Here is a 17,581-nt window from a genome sequence, read left to right on the forward strand (position 1 = left end):
TGTATCTCATGGAGCTGCACATTTTGAGTGATGAAAGGTTAAGGTCATCCTTCAAGTTCAAAGGTAAAAAAAAAATCAAAGCGGCGCGTTAGGGGGCATTGTGTTTCTGACAAACACATCTCTTGTTGTTTTTAGCTCATCTATTTTTGGAAAAAAAAATATGAGCTATTGTCATCACCTTGGCGTCGACGTTGGCGTCCGGTTAAGTTTTGCGTTTTTGTCCACTTTTCTCAGAAAGTATCAATGCTATTGCATTCAAACTTGGTTAACTTACTTACTATCATGAGGGGACTGGGCAGGCAAAGTTAGATAACTCTGGCGTGCATTTTGACCGAATTATGTGCCCTTTTTATACTTAGAAAATTGAAAATTTTGGTTAAGTTTTGTGTTTAGGTCCATTTTATTCCTTAAGTATCAAAGCTATTGCTTTCATACTTGCAACACTTACTAACTATCATAAGGGGACTGTGCAGGCAAAGTTATGTAACTCTGACTGGCATTTTGACAGAATTATGTGCCCTTTTTATACTTAGAAAATCGAAAATTTGGTAAAGTTTTGTGTTTAGGTCAACTTTATTCCTACAGTATCAAAGCTATTGCTTTCATACTTGCAACACTTATTAACTATCATAACGGGACTGTGCAGGCAAAGTTATGTAACCCTGACTGGCATTTGGATGGAATTATGGGCCCTTTATACTTAGAAAATTGAAATTAGAAAAGTTTTGTGTTTTGGTCCACTTTACACCTAAAGTATCATAGATATTGCTTTCATACTTGGAACACTCGCACACTATCATAAGGGTACAGTAAAAGGACAAGTTGCATAACTCTGGTTGTCATTTTTACGGAATTATTGCCCTTTTTTGACTTAATAACTTTGAATATATGGTTAAATTTTGTGTTTCGATCCACTTTACTTCTAAAGCATCAAGGCTATTGCCATCAAACTTCAAATACTTTCATGCTATCATGAGGTTACTGTACCTGGCAAGTTGAATTTTACCTTGACCTTTGAATGACCTTGACTCTCAAGGTCAAATTATTAAATTTTGCTAAAATTGCCATAACTTCTTTATTTATGATTAGATTTGACTGATACTTTGACAAACTACTTTTACCTGACATACCACAATAGACTCCACCAAAACCATCCCCCGTGCCCCCCCCCCCCCCTAAAGTTGTTGTTGTTGTTGTTTTTTGTTGTTGTTTTTTTTAAGATCATCTCACAAATAATCACCACACCCTCACACTATACCCCACCCACCCACCCCAATGTTTTTTTTTTGAAACGGTTAAAAAACACATATATTTATTTTTATTATTTTATTTTTGAAATACCGTCCAACTATCGCACCCAAGAATCCCCTCCCCCCCACCCCCCCAATTTTTTTTTTTTTTTGCATTTTTTTTCTGCATTTTTGGAAGATAATGTAATAAATGTCCACACCCCCACACTATACACCCCTCTTCACTCCACCCCTCCCTCCTTTGTGATTGAAATTGAGAGTCCCTTCACCTTAAAAAAGAAAATAGATGAGCGGTCTGCACCCGCAAGGCGGTGCTCTTGTTGGAGTGTTCTATACACTTGAAATTTAATAGGACAAGAAACATTACGAAGCAAAAATGACTGAAATTGAGGTGCCTCAAAATCAATCTCTCAGTATGTTGTTAATGGCAGATTATTCATTTGTTCTATTAATAAGCAAATTAATAGAAATTTGAGGGGCTTCAAATCTGTTAATTAAATATTCATTAATATTTTTACCAGTCTTTTGATACATTATAAGTGTGTGTGTGTATGTTCTCAAAATGCAATCATTTCCTGGTGTCATGATATGGTTGATGTGCTTTATTGAAGGAAGTTTCCTGTGAGAATGGAAATGGAACAGAAATACATTCTGCAGATGTTTCATCTTGAAGCAAAACACAGTTTTCCAATTTCGATTTCAGTAGATTAGGAGTAGATCATTCCGGCATTATACACGTCTTGCTTGTTTAATAAGGTTTAAATATTTTTGGATTGTATTTGGGGGTACAAAATTATAAAAGATATAATGTGTGCCAAACTCTTGAGGAAAATTGTCAGAGATAACAATAAGCCATGTATTTAGTTTTTATAGGACACATTTGTTTTGACTTTAAAAGATAGGGAAACAGCTGTCAGCAATAAGGAAAGTGTTGCTTATTCCTTAGTAAATCCTTGATCTACTATAGTGTGATCCTTCCTTCTTGCAGTCTTATAATATACTGCATTTTTATGTAAAACCTGATTTTTGGGTTTGAAACAGGAATAAAATTGCTGCATCCTGACACATAAATTTCTCAATAACAACATATCATTAAAATTGGTAACATCAATTAAAATACTGCAAAATTATATCCATCTGCATTCAATCACCTCATTTTACTTACAAACCTGTTTAACTACAGAAGTTATTTTAAGGAGCATTTATAAGAAGTCTTGATAAGTCTTACAGGGTGACCACAATTTTAAAATATGATAGTATCGGTACATGCATTATTTTAATGTGTTGTTACAAACACTGCCGTGCAATATTTTGAGAAAGAATCTTCTTTTTTGCCATTTTTACTTGCCTTCTATAATCGCTAGTAGATAAGTTTTAAAGTGTAAATATTATTACTATTTGTAGCATGATGAAAGGAAATATAAATTATTTCAAATTTGCTTTCAATTTAAAAAACAAAAACTAATTATTACCAAAAATAATTTATATAACAGACTAACACTATAATTATCCCCCGCCATAGGCGGAGGGATATTGTTTTGCCGTTGTCCGTCCATCCGTCCGTCCGTCTTTCCGTCCGTCCTGTACTTTTGTGTCCGGAGCCATATCTTGGAAGTGCTTTGGCGGATTTCATTGAAACTTGGTATGAGTATATATATGGATAAGAGGATGATGCATGCCAAATTGCATTGTACACCATCTGTTAATAACGGAGTTATGGCCCTTTGTATCTTGAAAAAAATGCTTTTTTGAGTGTCAATTATAACACTTTTGTGTCCGGAAGAATATTGGCGGGGGATATTATTCAACAAATTGGCTTGTTTATATTAGTTCTACACCACTTTTCCGCATATGCTTTTGTAGTGTGTGTGTTTGGGGGGGGGGGTGTATAAGTAAATGTATAAATAATTTTATACAATTAGAGGTAAGTGTAAACTCTTTGAAGAATCTTTGAGGTAAATGGTCTTTATAATAGAATCTGAAATGCGTGTTTGGTGAAATTTACATACCGGGTATACATTTTAGAGGATTATTTTATAATTCAAAGGGGTGTATCGCTTAGCAACTGTTTTTCAGTAGGTAGGTTGGTCTGTCCATAGACCATTCTGCCTTTAAGGGTCGTTTTTTTTTAGCTCACCTGAGCACAACGTGCTCATGGTGAGCTTTTGTGATCGCTTTTTGTCCGTCGTGCGTTGTGCGGGGTCAACATTTGCCTTGTTTACTCTCTAGAGGCCACATTTATTGTCCAATCTTCATGAAATTTGGTCAGAAGATTGGTTTCAATGATATCTTGGATGAGTTCCAAAATGGTTACGTTTGCTTGAAAAACATGGCGGCCAAGGGGCGGGGCATTTTTTCTTATATGGCTATATATGGCTATAGTAAAATCTTGTTAACACTCTAGAGGCCACATTTATTGTCTGATCTTCATAGTCAGAAGATTCATCCCAATAATATCTTGGACGAGTTCGAAAATGATGCCAGTTGGTTGAAAAACAATGCCGCTAGGGGGCGGGGCATTTTTCCTCATATGGATATATATGGCTATAGTAAAATCTTGTTTACACTCTAGAGGCCACATTTATTGTCCAATCTTAATGAAATATGTTCAGAAGATTTGTCTTAATGATATCTTGGATGAGATCGAAAATGGTTATGTTTGCATGAAAAACATGGCCGCCAAGGGGCGGGGCATTTTTCCTTATATGGCTATATAAGGCCATAGTAAATCTTGTTTACACTCTAGAGGCCACATTTATAGTCCGATCTTCATGAAACTTGGTCAGAAGATTCATCCTAATAATATCTTGGACGAGTTCAAAAATGATTCCGGTTGCTTTAAAAACATGGCCACCAGGGGCGGGGCATTTTTCCTTATATGGCTCATATATGGCAATACTAAAACCTTGTTAACACTCTAGAGGCCACTTTTAGTGTCCAATCTTCATGAAATTTGGTCAAAAGATTGGTCTCAATGATATCTTGGATGAGTTCGAAAATAATTATGTTTGCTTGAAAACAATGGCTCCAAGGGGCGGGGCATTTTTCCTGATATGACTATAGTAAAATCTTGTTAACACTCTAGAGGCCACATTTACTGTCCGATCTTCATGAAACTTGGTCAGAAGATTCATCCCGATAATATCTTGGACAAGTTAAAAAATAATGCCGGTTGGTTGAAAAACATGGCTGCCAGGGGGCGGGGCATTTTTCCTTATATGGCTATAGTAAAACTTTGTTAACACTCTAGAGGCCACATTTATTTTCCGATCTTCGTGAAACTTGGACTCAGAAGATTTGTCCCAATAATATCTTGTTATCTCAGGTGAGCGACTTTGGGCCTTTCAGGCCCTCTTGTTAAATGTTTGTATTCATAACTTAAAATTTGTATTTAAAATGGTCTCACACCACATCAAGTCTCTGTCATACAGAGCAAGAGACCTAGGTCAGACCTTCAGTTAGTAAACAAACTGCACAAAATGGACACATAACTTCTTAGTTTCTAAATATCTCAGGTGAGCAACATAGGGGCTTAAGCCCTTTTGTATAGAATGTCTTGTATAGAATGATTATCTTCATGTGCTACTGCCCATATTTTCAAGGTTATTTGTTATGGAATTATTGTTCTTTGTTTAAAATAACATAACAACAGGACTTTGAGATTGCAGTTTGATTTTGCTTAAACATTATGTCACACAAAATCCTTAATATATCAGTTTGACAACACTGCACGTGTGAGATACATGGTCTGTGACTGGTTCTTGTTACACCCTTATAGCGCTGGAGCCGAATTTTGAAGGCCTTTGCAAACAGTTTGGATCCAGATGAGACTATTTGTTTGCTATTCTGATAGTATTCTTGGAGAAAAAAAATCGAAGAAAATGCTAATTTCATAAATTCTGCAGACAACATTTTAGCAGACGACAAATTTCCCAGCATGCAAAGGGTTTTAAAAGTTTTTGCTGCAAAGTATATGTAGCTTTAGGTACACTAAACGGCTATCATATTACACATTAATTCATGTACATCTACTGATTTAGTAAGTCCTTATTGGGGATTATGTTGAGAGAGCATTACATCACAATAATTATGACAAAAGATATTTTATAGTAGCGTAGTCTATGTAAAAGAAAGTAAAGATACTGGAATATTATAGACAAAGGTTGCACAACTTTTAAAACAACACAAAACAGGCAGTGACATCATGAAACAAAAAATTTCCCTTGGCTGCATAATTATTGTATGCAGTATGGAATATGGACATTCAGAGGTTTTTCAGCACTGTCTGCGCCTCAGGAAAACGGAGGCTGTCCCAAAGCAAACGGACCTGATCCCAAACCGAAATTAAAAAAAAATAATCCCAATTTAAAAAAAAAAATATATATATTTTTTATTTTTTTTTAGAATGAAGTGTCTCATAGCTTATGTGACTAACCAGTGTTTGTTTTGGTCAAAAATATCTGCTATAGAGTTTTGACTGTTCAGTTCTTATCTCAGAGTGTAACTAACTGAAAAACAAAACTGCAGTACTTGAATATTAAATGTTAAACATGCCCAATATTGCATCTGTTTATATAAAGAAGACAAAATAACAAATAAAAACAAATTTATTTGTTAAACCACTGAATTATTTAAGCATGATAAATTCCCAATTTTTTCCCAAATGAGCTGTTTCATCAAAGCAAAAATTCCCAAAATGGCAAATTTTGTCGATAAAAAATTCCCAATTTGGTCAGACTCCTTTTCCCAAAATAGACCTAAAAACTTCTGACCATGTGACTGCTCTAGGCCTAGTTAAATGGGAATTAAATCAAAGTGTATGATCTATTATTGCTGTAAAATTGAATTGTAATGCTATAAGTTATTTTCATTTACACTTAAATGAGTTTTGTGAATAACTCTGGGGCAGGTAAGACAATTGGATCTCCTTAAATTTGGTTAAAACGCCTATTTTTTTAAAGTGACAAATTCAAGGCTGTGAGAGCAGTTATTTTATGTTTGTTTGTTATACGTTGTGTCTCATGATTTTGCGCGATGTTGCACTGCTTGGCAACAAGGTTCCTGTTCATAGATAAAGTATTTCACTGGAAAATAAGGTCTCGTCAGGTTTTCTCTCCTGCTATTTCAGCTTAAGTTTCACTTTAAAGTTTTTATACATATGATCACGTATTTAATAGTACCAATATTATGAAATCACTGACTTTACCAGATATATAAGGAGCTGCGAGTAAGTGTATGTGACAAAGTATCAATAGTCATAAGAAGAAATCAACATACAGAAATATTAAATAAGTTAAGTACTCAGAGATGCAAAGAAGTCGTGATACATTAAGATGTCTTGCACTTTCAATATATACAAGGACACTAATGTCTGTTATGTGTAGGCCTCGCCCTGCCCATTGAAGTGTGCAAGTGTGATATAATACTGTTTCACAATAAAAAATTCAATTAGTTTCAACCGTTTATTATCTTTTAAAGTAAAACAATACATGAAACTCTGTTTTTCCCAATCACGTATCATAATATTGTTCCACGAGTGCTTGTAATAGAGCTTATTGTATCAGGAATATTTATGTCATAGACATGTATAAGTTCTTTGTGTGCATTTATGCAGTAAGCCTTTAAATTTTTCCAGGTTATCTAACACCATTTTTCAATAAATAGTAAAACTAGGTGACTAGGAGTGAACAATTTACAGTTGTTCAACTATTAACCCAAATGATTTCCAATTCAAGATGTCTAAGGGCATACAGGATTTAGAAACATTTATTTTAATTTGAAATCTGAGACCTTAAAAAATAAATGGTTGTAATGTTCACAGGGCTTTTTTTCAGCTTTTTGGGTAGATAGCACATGGGTTTCAAATTGGGAATTTTATCAGCATTTTCAAGAAATTGGGAAAATAAATTGGGATTTAAAACTACACGAATGAGTTAAGCATCTTTAATCACAGACACCACAAAAACCATCATGATCAATAGTTTTCCACATAATAAACTCACACAAAGTCTTCAGTCACTTCAGTCGCACCATTTGATTAGGAGGCGCTTTGTCTTCTTCTGAAGAACTACTGCTATCAACATGTTGAATATCAGTCAGCACTTTTCTTTCGGAAATCAACGATGACGATGCAAAAGAGTCACCTGTTCTAAAATTACTATATAATTACAAATGAAGGAGTTTCAATGGGAAGACTAGTACTTCTTGACCTTTATTTTTTTTTAAATGACGCTCTCTAAAAAAAAAAAGTTTTCGTTTTGCCGCCAGGTTTTTGTTACGAATCTTTTTCCCTTAAATTTTCAAATTTTCGAATTGCGCGACATCTTTGTTTTTCATTCAGCTGAATCACAAAACGGTTGAATTTCATCGAAAACATAATAAGCGCCTGAACAAATATAATAAGCGCCTGAACAACACTGAGAATATCGTGCTCACAAATAATGCAGACGTTATCCAAATCGAGGTATAGTCTAAAACCAGTAAGAGACCGGATCAGACTACGCTTTGTTAAAAGTGAAACAGCCGATGTCATTAGCGTTTTTTTTCCCAATTGGGAATTTTTTAAACAAATTTTGCGAAAAAAGTATACCTTTTTGCGATCGGGAATTTAAATAGCCGAATTTCGACTATAAAATCGGGCCAAAAAAAGCCCTGGTTCAATATTCCAGTTTTGCTTCCAATATTCAGCCAGAGTTTGCCCACCAAAGAGTTATATGCAGAATTAAAAAAAAAACACCCTATTATGTTGGTCAAGCTCTTTTTTTTTGCTATCACAAAACCCCTGCACAGCCATTTTTATCATTGATAGGCAAATATTAAAGCATCAGATAAATTCTGTAATGGAAAGGTTATCTCAGCATACTATCAGTTGTGGAATGTTGGTGCTTTTTGTATGCAAAATATGTTGCTTATCTAATTACAACTTATTAACATATCAGAATGAAATGCTTGGTAAGCAGAACAAATATCATTTGAAGTTGATTATGTGCTTTGTGAAAGTAGTTTTGCATATTGCCTGTCTTTTGTGAGGAAAAACTTTGTGTGATAATAATAATTATTATAAACAAGAAGCAAACACATTTTGTGGATACAATGTCTGGTGCCAGATGTACTTGCACACAGTTTGGAGAAGGACTCTAATATTATTTAAGTCTGTATTTTTAGCTCAGCTGTTTTCCGAGAAAACCCGAGGTATTGTCATAGCCAGCTCGTCGTTTGCCGGCGTCGTGCTAAAACTTTGAAATTTTGCTCTAAAATCAAAGTGCTTCCACCTACAACTTTTTAACTTCATATGTGGATGCACCTTGATGAGTTCTACACGCCACACCCATTTTGGGGTCACTAGGTCAAAGGTCAAGGTCACTGTGACCTCTAAAAAAATAAATATTCTGACAAGCTTTCAGTTATTAAAAAATGCACCCGCAGCCGAGCATTGGCACCCGTTATGCGGTGCTCTTGTTAACTAAATCTTATTTAATTTATATTGTATTATCAAATGCAATTTTTTTGTGCAAGAAGAAAGAAAGCTGTGCAAAGCAAGCAACAATTAAACAAAATAAAGCTTATCATGTGGTTTGCAAAATGATATAAAAATGACTGCTACAAATTGACATGTCTGGCTTTTGAAATGCGTTCTTAGGTATTATGTTTTTAGCTCCACTGAGCACAACGTGCTCATGGTGAGCTTTTGTGATTGCCTTTTGTCCGTCATCCGTTGTCTGTTGTCCGTCGTGCCATGTCAACATTTGCCTTGTTCACTCTCTAAAGGCCACATTTATTATCCAATCTTCATGAAATTTGGTCAGAAGATTGGTTTCAATGATATCTTGGATGAGTTTGAAAATGGTTACGTTTGCTTGAAAAACATGGCTGCCAAGGGGCGGGGCATTTTTCCTTATATGGTTATATATGGCTACCTTAGGTTTCCACGTATAGTACGCTCCCGTGTATAGCGCGCAGGCTGTTTTTTCAATGCAAAAATGGAGAAAAAAATATGTAAAGACAATAAAACCACCAAATCGGACCGAAAATGGCCACCATTTTACTATTGCACAATCCAATAATGCGGGGCATTGGAAAGCTTAATTAAGCATTCAAAATAGGAAGCGTCATTATGATTAGGAGCATGGGTTGCATAGCACTATACTTTTATGACAATTTTGTAATTTTCTAGCAAAAGATTAACAGTCCATGTGCATTTCGTGAAAAACGTGAGAAAATAAGAATTAGTGTAAATCGTGTGATTTCTCCTCCGGGGAAAGCAGGGGCATTAAATTTTAATGTCGCATGGGAGACAGGGATACAGTTGTTAAGGTACACCATTGTTGAACGTTCAATATTTATACACACAAAATGCAATTGCATATCTTCACGTTCTCAAGTGTCAATTAGTGTCTCAAATGTCAATTAGCGTCTTAACAAGTCGTGGCACATATTACTCAATAACATCTACCAATTATGAAGTGCATAATGACCCCCTTTCACACCTACCGTTACCCGGAAAAAAAAACTCGTTCGCACCTACATGTACCCTTGCCTGCTCTCCGGAATGTCGACAACAATCCCCATAGGAATTCATCAATAAAGAAGTGTAAAAACACAAACAAAGAAATGTCCACAAGTTTATTCAAACAAATTTATTTTTGATCAAAACTTCTTCTACCGCATTCATATCTACCAGTAGCGACTTCTTGTTGTTTCGACAATGGCCCCTCAGTCTGTACGATTATAGGGTGGTAGTTTTCTGGAAAAAAACATGGCGGCCATTTTGATTATTTATGATAACGCAACATATTTTTTACCAATTTAGCAGCCAGGATAGCGTTGTATCAATGTATAGCGCGCACCAGCTTTATAATTTGAATTTTGGAGGTAAAACACTGCGCGCTATACGTGGAAACCTACAGTATAGCAAAATCTTTTTAACACTCTAGAGGCCACATTTATTGTCCGATCCTCATGAAACTTGGTCAGAAGATTCATCCCAATGATATCTTGAACGAGTTCGAAAATGATGCCGGTTGGTTAAAAAACATGGCCGCCAAGGGGCGGGGCATTTTTCCTTATATGGCTTTTGTAAAACCTTGTAAACACTCTAGAGGCCACATTTATTTTCCGATCATCATGAAACTTGCTCAGAAGATTTGTCCGTATGATATCTTGGATGAGCTAAGAAATGGTAACCTTTGCTTGAAAAACATGGCTGCATGTACCCTTGCCTGCTCTCCGGAATGTCGACAACAATCCCCATAGGAATTCATCAATAAAGAAGTGTAAAAACACAAACAAAGAAATGTCCACAAGTTTATTCAAACAAATTTATTTTTGATCAAAACTTCTTCTACCGCATTCATATCTACCAGTAGCGACTTCTTGTTGTTTCGACAATGGCCCCTCAGTCTGTACGATTATAGGGTGGTAGTTTTCTGGAAAAAAAACATGGCGGCCATTTTGATTATTTATGATAACGCAACATTTTTTTTACCAATTTAGCAGCCAGGATAGCGTTGTATCAATGTATAGCGCGCACCAGCTTTATAATTTGAATTTTGGAGGTAAAACACTGCGCGCTATACGTGGAAACCTACAGTATAGCAAAATCTTTTTAACACTCTAGAGGCCACATTTATTGTCCGATCCTCATGAAACTTGGTCAGAAGATTCATCCCAATGATATCTTGAACGAGTTCGAAAATGATGCCGGTTGGTTAAAAAACATGGCCGCCAAGGGGCGGGGCATTTTTCCTTATATGGCTTTTGTAAAACCTTGTAAACACTCTAGAGGCCACATTTATTTTCCGATCATCATGAAACTTGCTCAGAAGATTTGTCCGTATGATATCTTGGATGAGCTAAGAAATGGTAACCTTTGCTTGAAAAACATGGCTGCCAGGGGGCGGGGCATTTTTCCTTATATGGCTATATATGGCTATAGTAAAATCTTGTTAACACTCTAGAGGCCACATTTATTGTCCAATCTTCATGAAACTTGGTCAGAAGATTCATCCCAATAATATCTTGGACAAGTTCGAAAATGATGCCCGTTGGTTGAAAAACATGGCCGCCAGGGGGCGGGGCATTTTTCCTTATATGGCTATACATTTGTTTAGTTAAACCTTGTTAACACTCTAGAGGCCACATTTATAGTCCAATCTTGATGAAATATGGTCAGAAGAATTTTCTTAATGATATCTTGGATGAGTTCGAAAATGGTTATGTTTGCATGAAAAACATTGCCGCCAAGGGGCGGGGCATTTTTCCTTATATGGCTATATAAGGCTATAGTAAAATCTTGTTAACACTCTAGAGGCAACATTTATAGTCCGATCTTCATGAAACTTGGTCAGAAGATTCATCCCAATAATATCTTGGACAAGTTCATTAATTATGCCGGTTGGTTGAAAAACATGGCCACCTCAGGGGCGGGGCTATTTTCCTTTAAATGGCTATAGTAAAACCTTGTTAACACTCTAGAGGGCACATTTATTTTCCGATCATCATGAAACTTGCTCAGGAGATTTGTCCCAATGATATCTTGGATGAGTTAGAAAATGGTTTTGGTTGCTTTAAAAACATGGCCACCAGGGGAAGGGCATTTTTCCTTATATGGCTTTATATGGCTATAGTAAAACCTTGTTAACACTCTAGAGGCCACATTTATTGTCCAATCTTCATGAAAATTTGTCAGAAGATTGGTCTCAATGATATGTTAGATGAGTTCGAAAATAATTATGTTTGCTTGAAAAAAATGGCTTCCAAGGGGCGTTGCATTTTTCCTTATATGGCTATAGTAAAATCTTGTTAACACTCTGGAGGCCATATTTACTGTCTGATCGTCATGAAACTTGGTTAGAAGATTCATCCTGATAATATCTTGGAAGAGTTCAAAAATGATGCTGGTGGGTTAAAAAACATGACTGCCAGTGGGGGGAGGGGGCATTTTTCCGTATATCGCTACATGTATAGTAAAACCTTGTTAACACTCTAGAGGCCACATTTATTTGCAGATCTTCGTGAAACTTGGTCAGAAGATTTGTCCCAATAATATCTTGTTATCTCAGGTGAGTGACTTTGGGCCTTTCAGGCCCTCTTGTCTTCATTAAACCTTTAAACGAAACAGAAGAAATTCACGTATATTTGTAAAAGAAATGTTGCTGAAGGAATTGAAGAAAATGTTGGCACAGTACATGGAAACCATCAAGTGCTTAGAAAGCAAATATTATGCATTTTGTATTGCTGTAAATGGTTTTAATTTGTGTGTTTAAGGGATCAACCTTAGATGATGTCGCAGCTGTGACGTAACGGGGTCTGCCATGGCCCCAACTATCGGTATAGTGTGTTTCCCAGACATCTCTGCACAGGTAATCAGCTAGCATTATATAAGTCTTATCTATTAAATAATATAATAATACAAAACAGTAGATTTCCCCTAATTGAATAGCCCATTTGTCACGTTCGAATATTCAATTATCTGGAATATTCAATTATACGGAATCAGTTGACCCAACGCTTACGCTAGCAACATCTATTGCTCATGTATTGTCCTGGTAAAAAGCATGCAAAAATTAGCGTGGGTGTATAATTACACTGTCGAAGGAAAACTTTGTAGCGAAGAGAATGCTGTATCTTTGACGCCATGCTGTTTCAGGTAGTTTAGTTTTGAAACAGGTAATGTACTGTAAACTGATTTACCGGAAAATCTGGTCAATACTGGATTTAATTTTGGTTATTGTAAAAACATGATCAGCAGTGTTAAGACTGCGATGTTTTGACAAATGTGTGCGTTTCCGATTGTTTGACATCATGTTTAGATATGATTTACTGCGACGCATTTGTCATACATGCCATACGTCGAGGATCGTCCGGGACAGTTCCGGAAATGCATACCCTGTCCCGCAGTCCCGGAAATTTGTCAAATGTCCCGGATTTCAGTAAAACCTGTATGTTCCTTATCTAAGCATGCAAATCTGTACTTGCCACTGATATTGCGTCATCGCCAAAGCAAGGCCTGTCCGATTAGGCAAAAACGCTACGTGTCAAAATCGATCAATTGATGGGGGGTCCTATTATCTTGTCGATTGTCTCGTAATCACAGTCAAACAAAAGGGGTTAATTCGTTGTGAATTGGCTTGCTCAAAATTGATGGCTGTGTAGTTTTAACGGATTACGCGATGCACATTCATGAATAAATCCAGTTTCACCCGGATTTTCGCGGTGTCAGATTCATTCACACTCATATTGCGACAAACAACACGCCTTTACGCTCAGCGCATACAATGTAAGTTGTAACAGTTTGATGTCATAGCTTACACCGCGTGCGCCACCCATGACAACGTCCGAATTCATCACCCGTGTTACACGCAGTCCACGTTTTAAGTGTATACAGTGACTGAAAATTAAATCAGCACTGAACTATCTCATGTTTATATACATGTGCTCTTTTCAAACACGCAAAACACGTGGCTTGTATCTAGTAACGGATGTAGAAATGTTTAATTTGTCAATTGTTTAAGCAATTTACGATGTTAATTATAATTTATTCTTCTTGTTTAAATAACGTTGTTTTTTTTGCATTGATCTTAAATGGATGTTAAATTTGTTTATTCCAAGTAAGTTACATAAGTAATTTAATTAATTGGATATCGCGAAAAAAATGCATACCAAAAATACATGTATGACTTCATATATCGCTATTTGTATACATGTCCAGGAAAATCGGCAAATGTCCCGGAAAAGTAAGCACAATGTCCTGGAATCGGTTTGGAAATTTATGGCATGTATGGCATTTGTGTAGGATTATATACACGAACTGAGAATATAGTGTAACATATTGCAAACTGTCGAGCAAGACACGTCAGCAGTTTGTTTCTAATCAGCAACACACTCTTTAATTGTTTCTAAGCGACAACAAACTGTTGAAGTGTGTTACTCGACAGTTTGCATTCGAAAGTTTGCACCTGACTGCACACCGGAGACTCCAGTGTTTGCATTGTACTTGCTCGCATACTACACCTGTTAGTCACGTGACGCTTGACAGACGCTGCATACATGATTGGTGTGAAATGAAAACAAAGGCAGTCAATTGAGCTCGTCTTTCAAAATCGTCAATACGATGCGTATCCTTGGAGATTTATGATATTCTTTGCTGGATTATAGTGTGGATTATAGTGTTCAATAGAAAATTGACTATTCAATTAACCAAAATACGTCGTATTTCCTATCAGAATATGTTGAGTTTTTACAACGGGAAGAGATGCAAATGGTTTGGTGTTTTCAATTTCTATTCAATTAACCGAATTATTCAATTATCCAATATTCAATTAAGTGGAATCTACTGTAATATTAAATATTATGGGAAAACTAAGCTAATGGGCTTAACCCTTTCAGTGCGGGAACCGAATTTTGAAGGCCTTTTCAAACAGTTTGGATCCAGATAAGACGCCACAGAACGTGGCGTCTCATCAGGATCCAAACTGTTTGCTAATCTGATAATATTCTTTGAAAAAAATCGAAGAAAATGCTAATTTTAGAAATTCAGCAGACGACAATTTAGCAGATGACAAATTTCCCAGCATGTGAAGTGTTAATGCATAGTGTCATCCCAGATAAGGCTGCACAGGCTAATCAAGGAAGAAACTTTCTGTCTAGACTGGATTGTTGCTGAAAAAAGACTTGTATTAAATGATAAATTCCATAAAGCAGAATGTGTTGTCCCTGATTAGCCTGTGCAAAATTCTCAGGCAAATCTGGGACAACAATTTACGCACATGCGTTAAGTCCAGTTGTCCCAGAACAAGGCTCATAGTATACTGGTATTAAAGGAAAAAAACTGTCGCAACAAATCTAGTAGTTCAAACATTTTATGTTTCTTAGCTTGGTAGAACTTAGCTTTGGAAGGTACATATCAATTTGGAAGGACTGAGCTATGGAAGATCCAATCTGCAGAACTATTGATAAATTTACTAAGTATTAATCAATGCAGTTGAGAAACAAGATGTGTTTGTGAAACACTATGTCCCCGTATATGACGTTTGACCTTGAAGGATGACCTTGACCTTGACCTTTCACCACTCAAAATGTGCAGCTTCATGAGATACACATGCATGCCAAATATCAAGTTGCTATCTTGAATATTGAAATATTGCAAAAGTGTACATTAAATGAGCGATTTTGACCCATATATTTGACCTTTGACCTTGAAGGATGACCTTGACTTTGACCTTTCACCACTCAAAATGTGCAGCTCCATGAGATACATATGCATGCCAAATATCAAGTTGCTATCTTTAAATATTGCAAAAGTTATTGCAAATGTTAAAGTTGGCGCAAACCAACATACAGGGCAAAAACAATATGTCCCCCACTACTATAGTGGAGGACATAAAAATATCAATTGTCATCTTAATAAGCAATGGTAAAACTGTTGAATAACTGTGCCCCGGGCAGTTGTTGGTTCATTAATTCACGATTCAGCTATGCAATTTCTAATCAAGCCAGCTTGTAAAGGTCAACCTCAGAACGATGTTGACACTGAACACATGTTTGTGCCAGGAAAGACAAAGTCTAAGCTTTCTGAAAGGTTAAACATGCCACTCAAAGCTTGTTGTCAGTCAAGTCATGTTTGTTTGGTGGATTGATACCCAGCTACAACTAACTAATATTCACTAACCTTTCCCTTGAGAAAACCTAGATTAGCTACAACAGTTTCCTCATAAAGTCCTATCCAATATACACAGTCATTAGGAATTAAAGTATGTCGATCAATTATTGGTCACAGATATTTTACCCCATCATTTTAGGAGTCTATGTAATTTAGAAACTTTAAATAGTAAACATATTCAAACATGAGCACTCTGAAATCTTAAACATTTAATTTATGAATATTGATCTTTGAATGGTGAATCCCAAAGAAAAAAAAGATTTTATGGATCTGTATAAAACACTTAATTGTATGACATTGCAAGACGATTATAATTTGCCAAGGAAATCTTTAGAGTATACATTGCACTTTAAATAAATGTTACGATAATAATATAAGTTCATCATTTTATTGAATTTTTTCCATCAAAATAATCTGTTTTTTTTTATGTTTTAATACTGAATATACCATGTATGGCCATACATACCAGACGTCCCGATCTCGGCGGGACAGTCCTGCTTTTGGGCTCTTTGTCCCGGCATCCCGATATGAGACAATTTGTCCCGACATTCGTTAAAAACGATGTAAGGTCTATAAGTTCCCAATAAAATTCGCTTTTCAAGCTCTTTCTGGCTAAAACTTACCATCGCTAATCCCTTTATTGCTCCCAATTTACAACCCACTTCTACTACTCGAGTGCACAAGTGTTGTTTTTGACACCTTATCAGCGCTTTATTGGCAACTTATTGATTTATTCAGCATTAACTCCATTGTGTTTTTATGATAGGAGTCGCTAATTGCTATCCAAAGATGTATTGTACAGAAAAAAACGCCGCCTGCCTTTGTATTTCATGGCCCAATCAAGTTCAACAATAATATTATCCTGTGTATTATACAACCTAAAGTTATAAAACCTGTCAAAATACCGATTTTGTACATCAAACAAATTGAATGCTGTCCAATACACATTAATGTTTCTCACAAATTACCTTTCGTTTTCGACGGATTTTCAGAACATAGTTTGTACATATTGCATCAATCTAAATTAAGAGTTAATTTACGATTGGTTGAATAAGAATAGTGCTCGATGCGCTCACATCGTGTCACACGATTTACATAGGTTCAAGGGGATATCCCTGCACCAATTGGATGTCAAATCGAGGCAAACGGGGACACCCCACATTTCAGTTCATGGAGTGTGTTTACTTCTGGAAAATGGAGAACGTATGGTTCACGAAATTCTGAACATACATTTATCATCAATATTGGGCAGAAATTAAGAGTTTTGGTAGGTAATATACTGATTACTGACTAAAGAAAAGGTGAAATGATTGATCGTTTTAGGTGTCCCGCTTTTTGGTCAAATGTGCCGACAATTTTTAAGGAAAGTCCCGATTTGGACCTGAAAAATCTGGCATGTATGTGTATGGCACACAACCATGTATGATGTGCACCCTTTTTAAAAGTGCCAACATGGAAAAAAAGGTTTCATGCGAAGAAAACTAGCAAATGGGATGGAAAATGGTTGCCATTTTACTATTGCGCAATCAAATATGGGAACACCGAGTTTAAAGCATGTGTGTAAAGTGTCTTACCAGATTAGCCTGTGCAGTCCGGGACAATCAGGGACTACACTCTCCACTTTTATGGTAATTTTTGTTTGAAGAGAGTCTCTTTTAAGTGAAAGTTCAAT

General features: G+C 36.1%; 1 protein-coding gene and 1 long non-coding RNA gene across 7 annotated transcripts in view; one reads left to right on the forward strand and one right to left on the reverse strand.

The window, feature by feature from the left end:
* The window catches only part of LOC127855143 (uncharacterized), a 178,862-nt gene that overhangs the window by 137,177 nt on the left and 24,104 nt on the right, over positions 1-17,581 (reverse strand). The gene's annotated exons all lie outside the window — the stretch shown is intronic.
* Positions 1-17,581, forward strand: part of LOC127855132 (phosphatidylinositol 4,5-bisphosphate 3-kinase catalytic subunit delta isoform-like) — a 123,835-nt gene that overhangs the window by 13,493 nt on the left and 92,761 nt on the right. For all 5 annotated transcript variants that reach the window (XM_052390516.1, XM_052390521.1, XM_052390519.1 and 2 more), the window contains exon 2: positions 12,516-12,610. In XM_052390516.1, the coding sequence (XP_052246476.1) occupies positions 12,563-12,610 (48 nt within the window). In that variant the 5' untranslated portion in view covers positions 12,516-12,562. The remainder of the gene's footprint in view (positions 1-12,515; positions 12,611-17,581) is intronic.

This window comes from Dreissena polymorpha, chromosome 13 (genome assembly GCF_020536995.1).
Source record: "Dreissena polymorpha isolate Duluth1 chromosome 13, UMN_Dpol_1.0, whole genome shotgun sequence".
NCBI lineage: Eukaryota > Metazoa > Mollusca > Bivalvia > Myida > Dreissenidae > Dreissena > Dreissena polymorpha.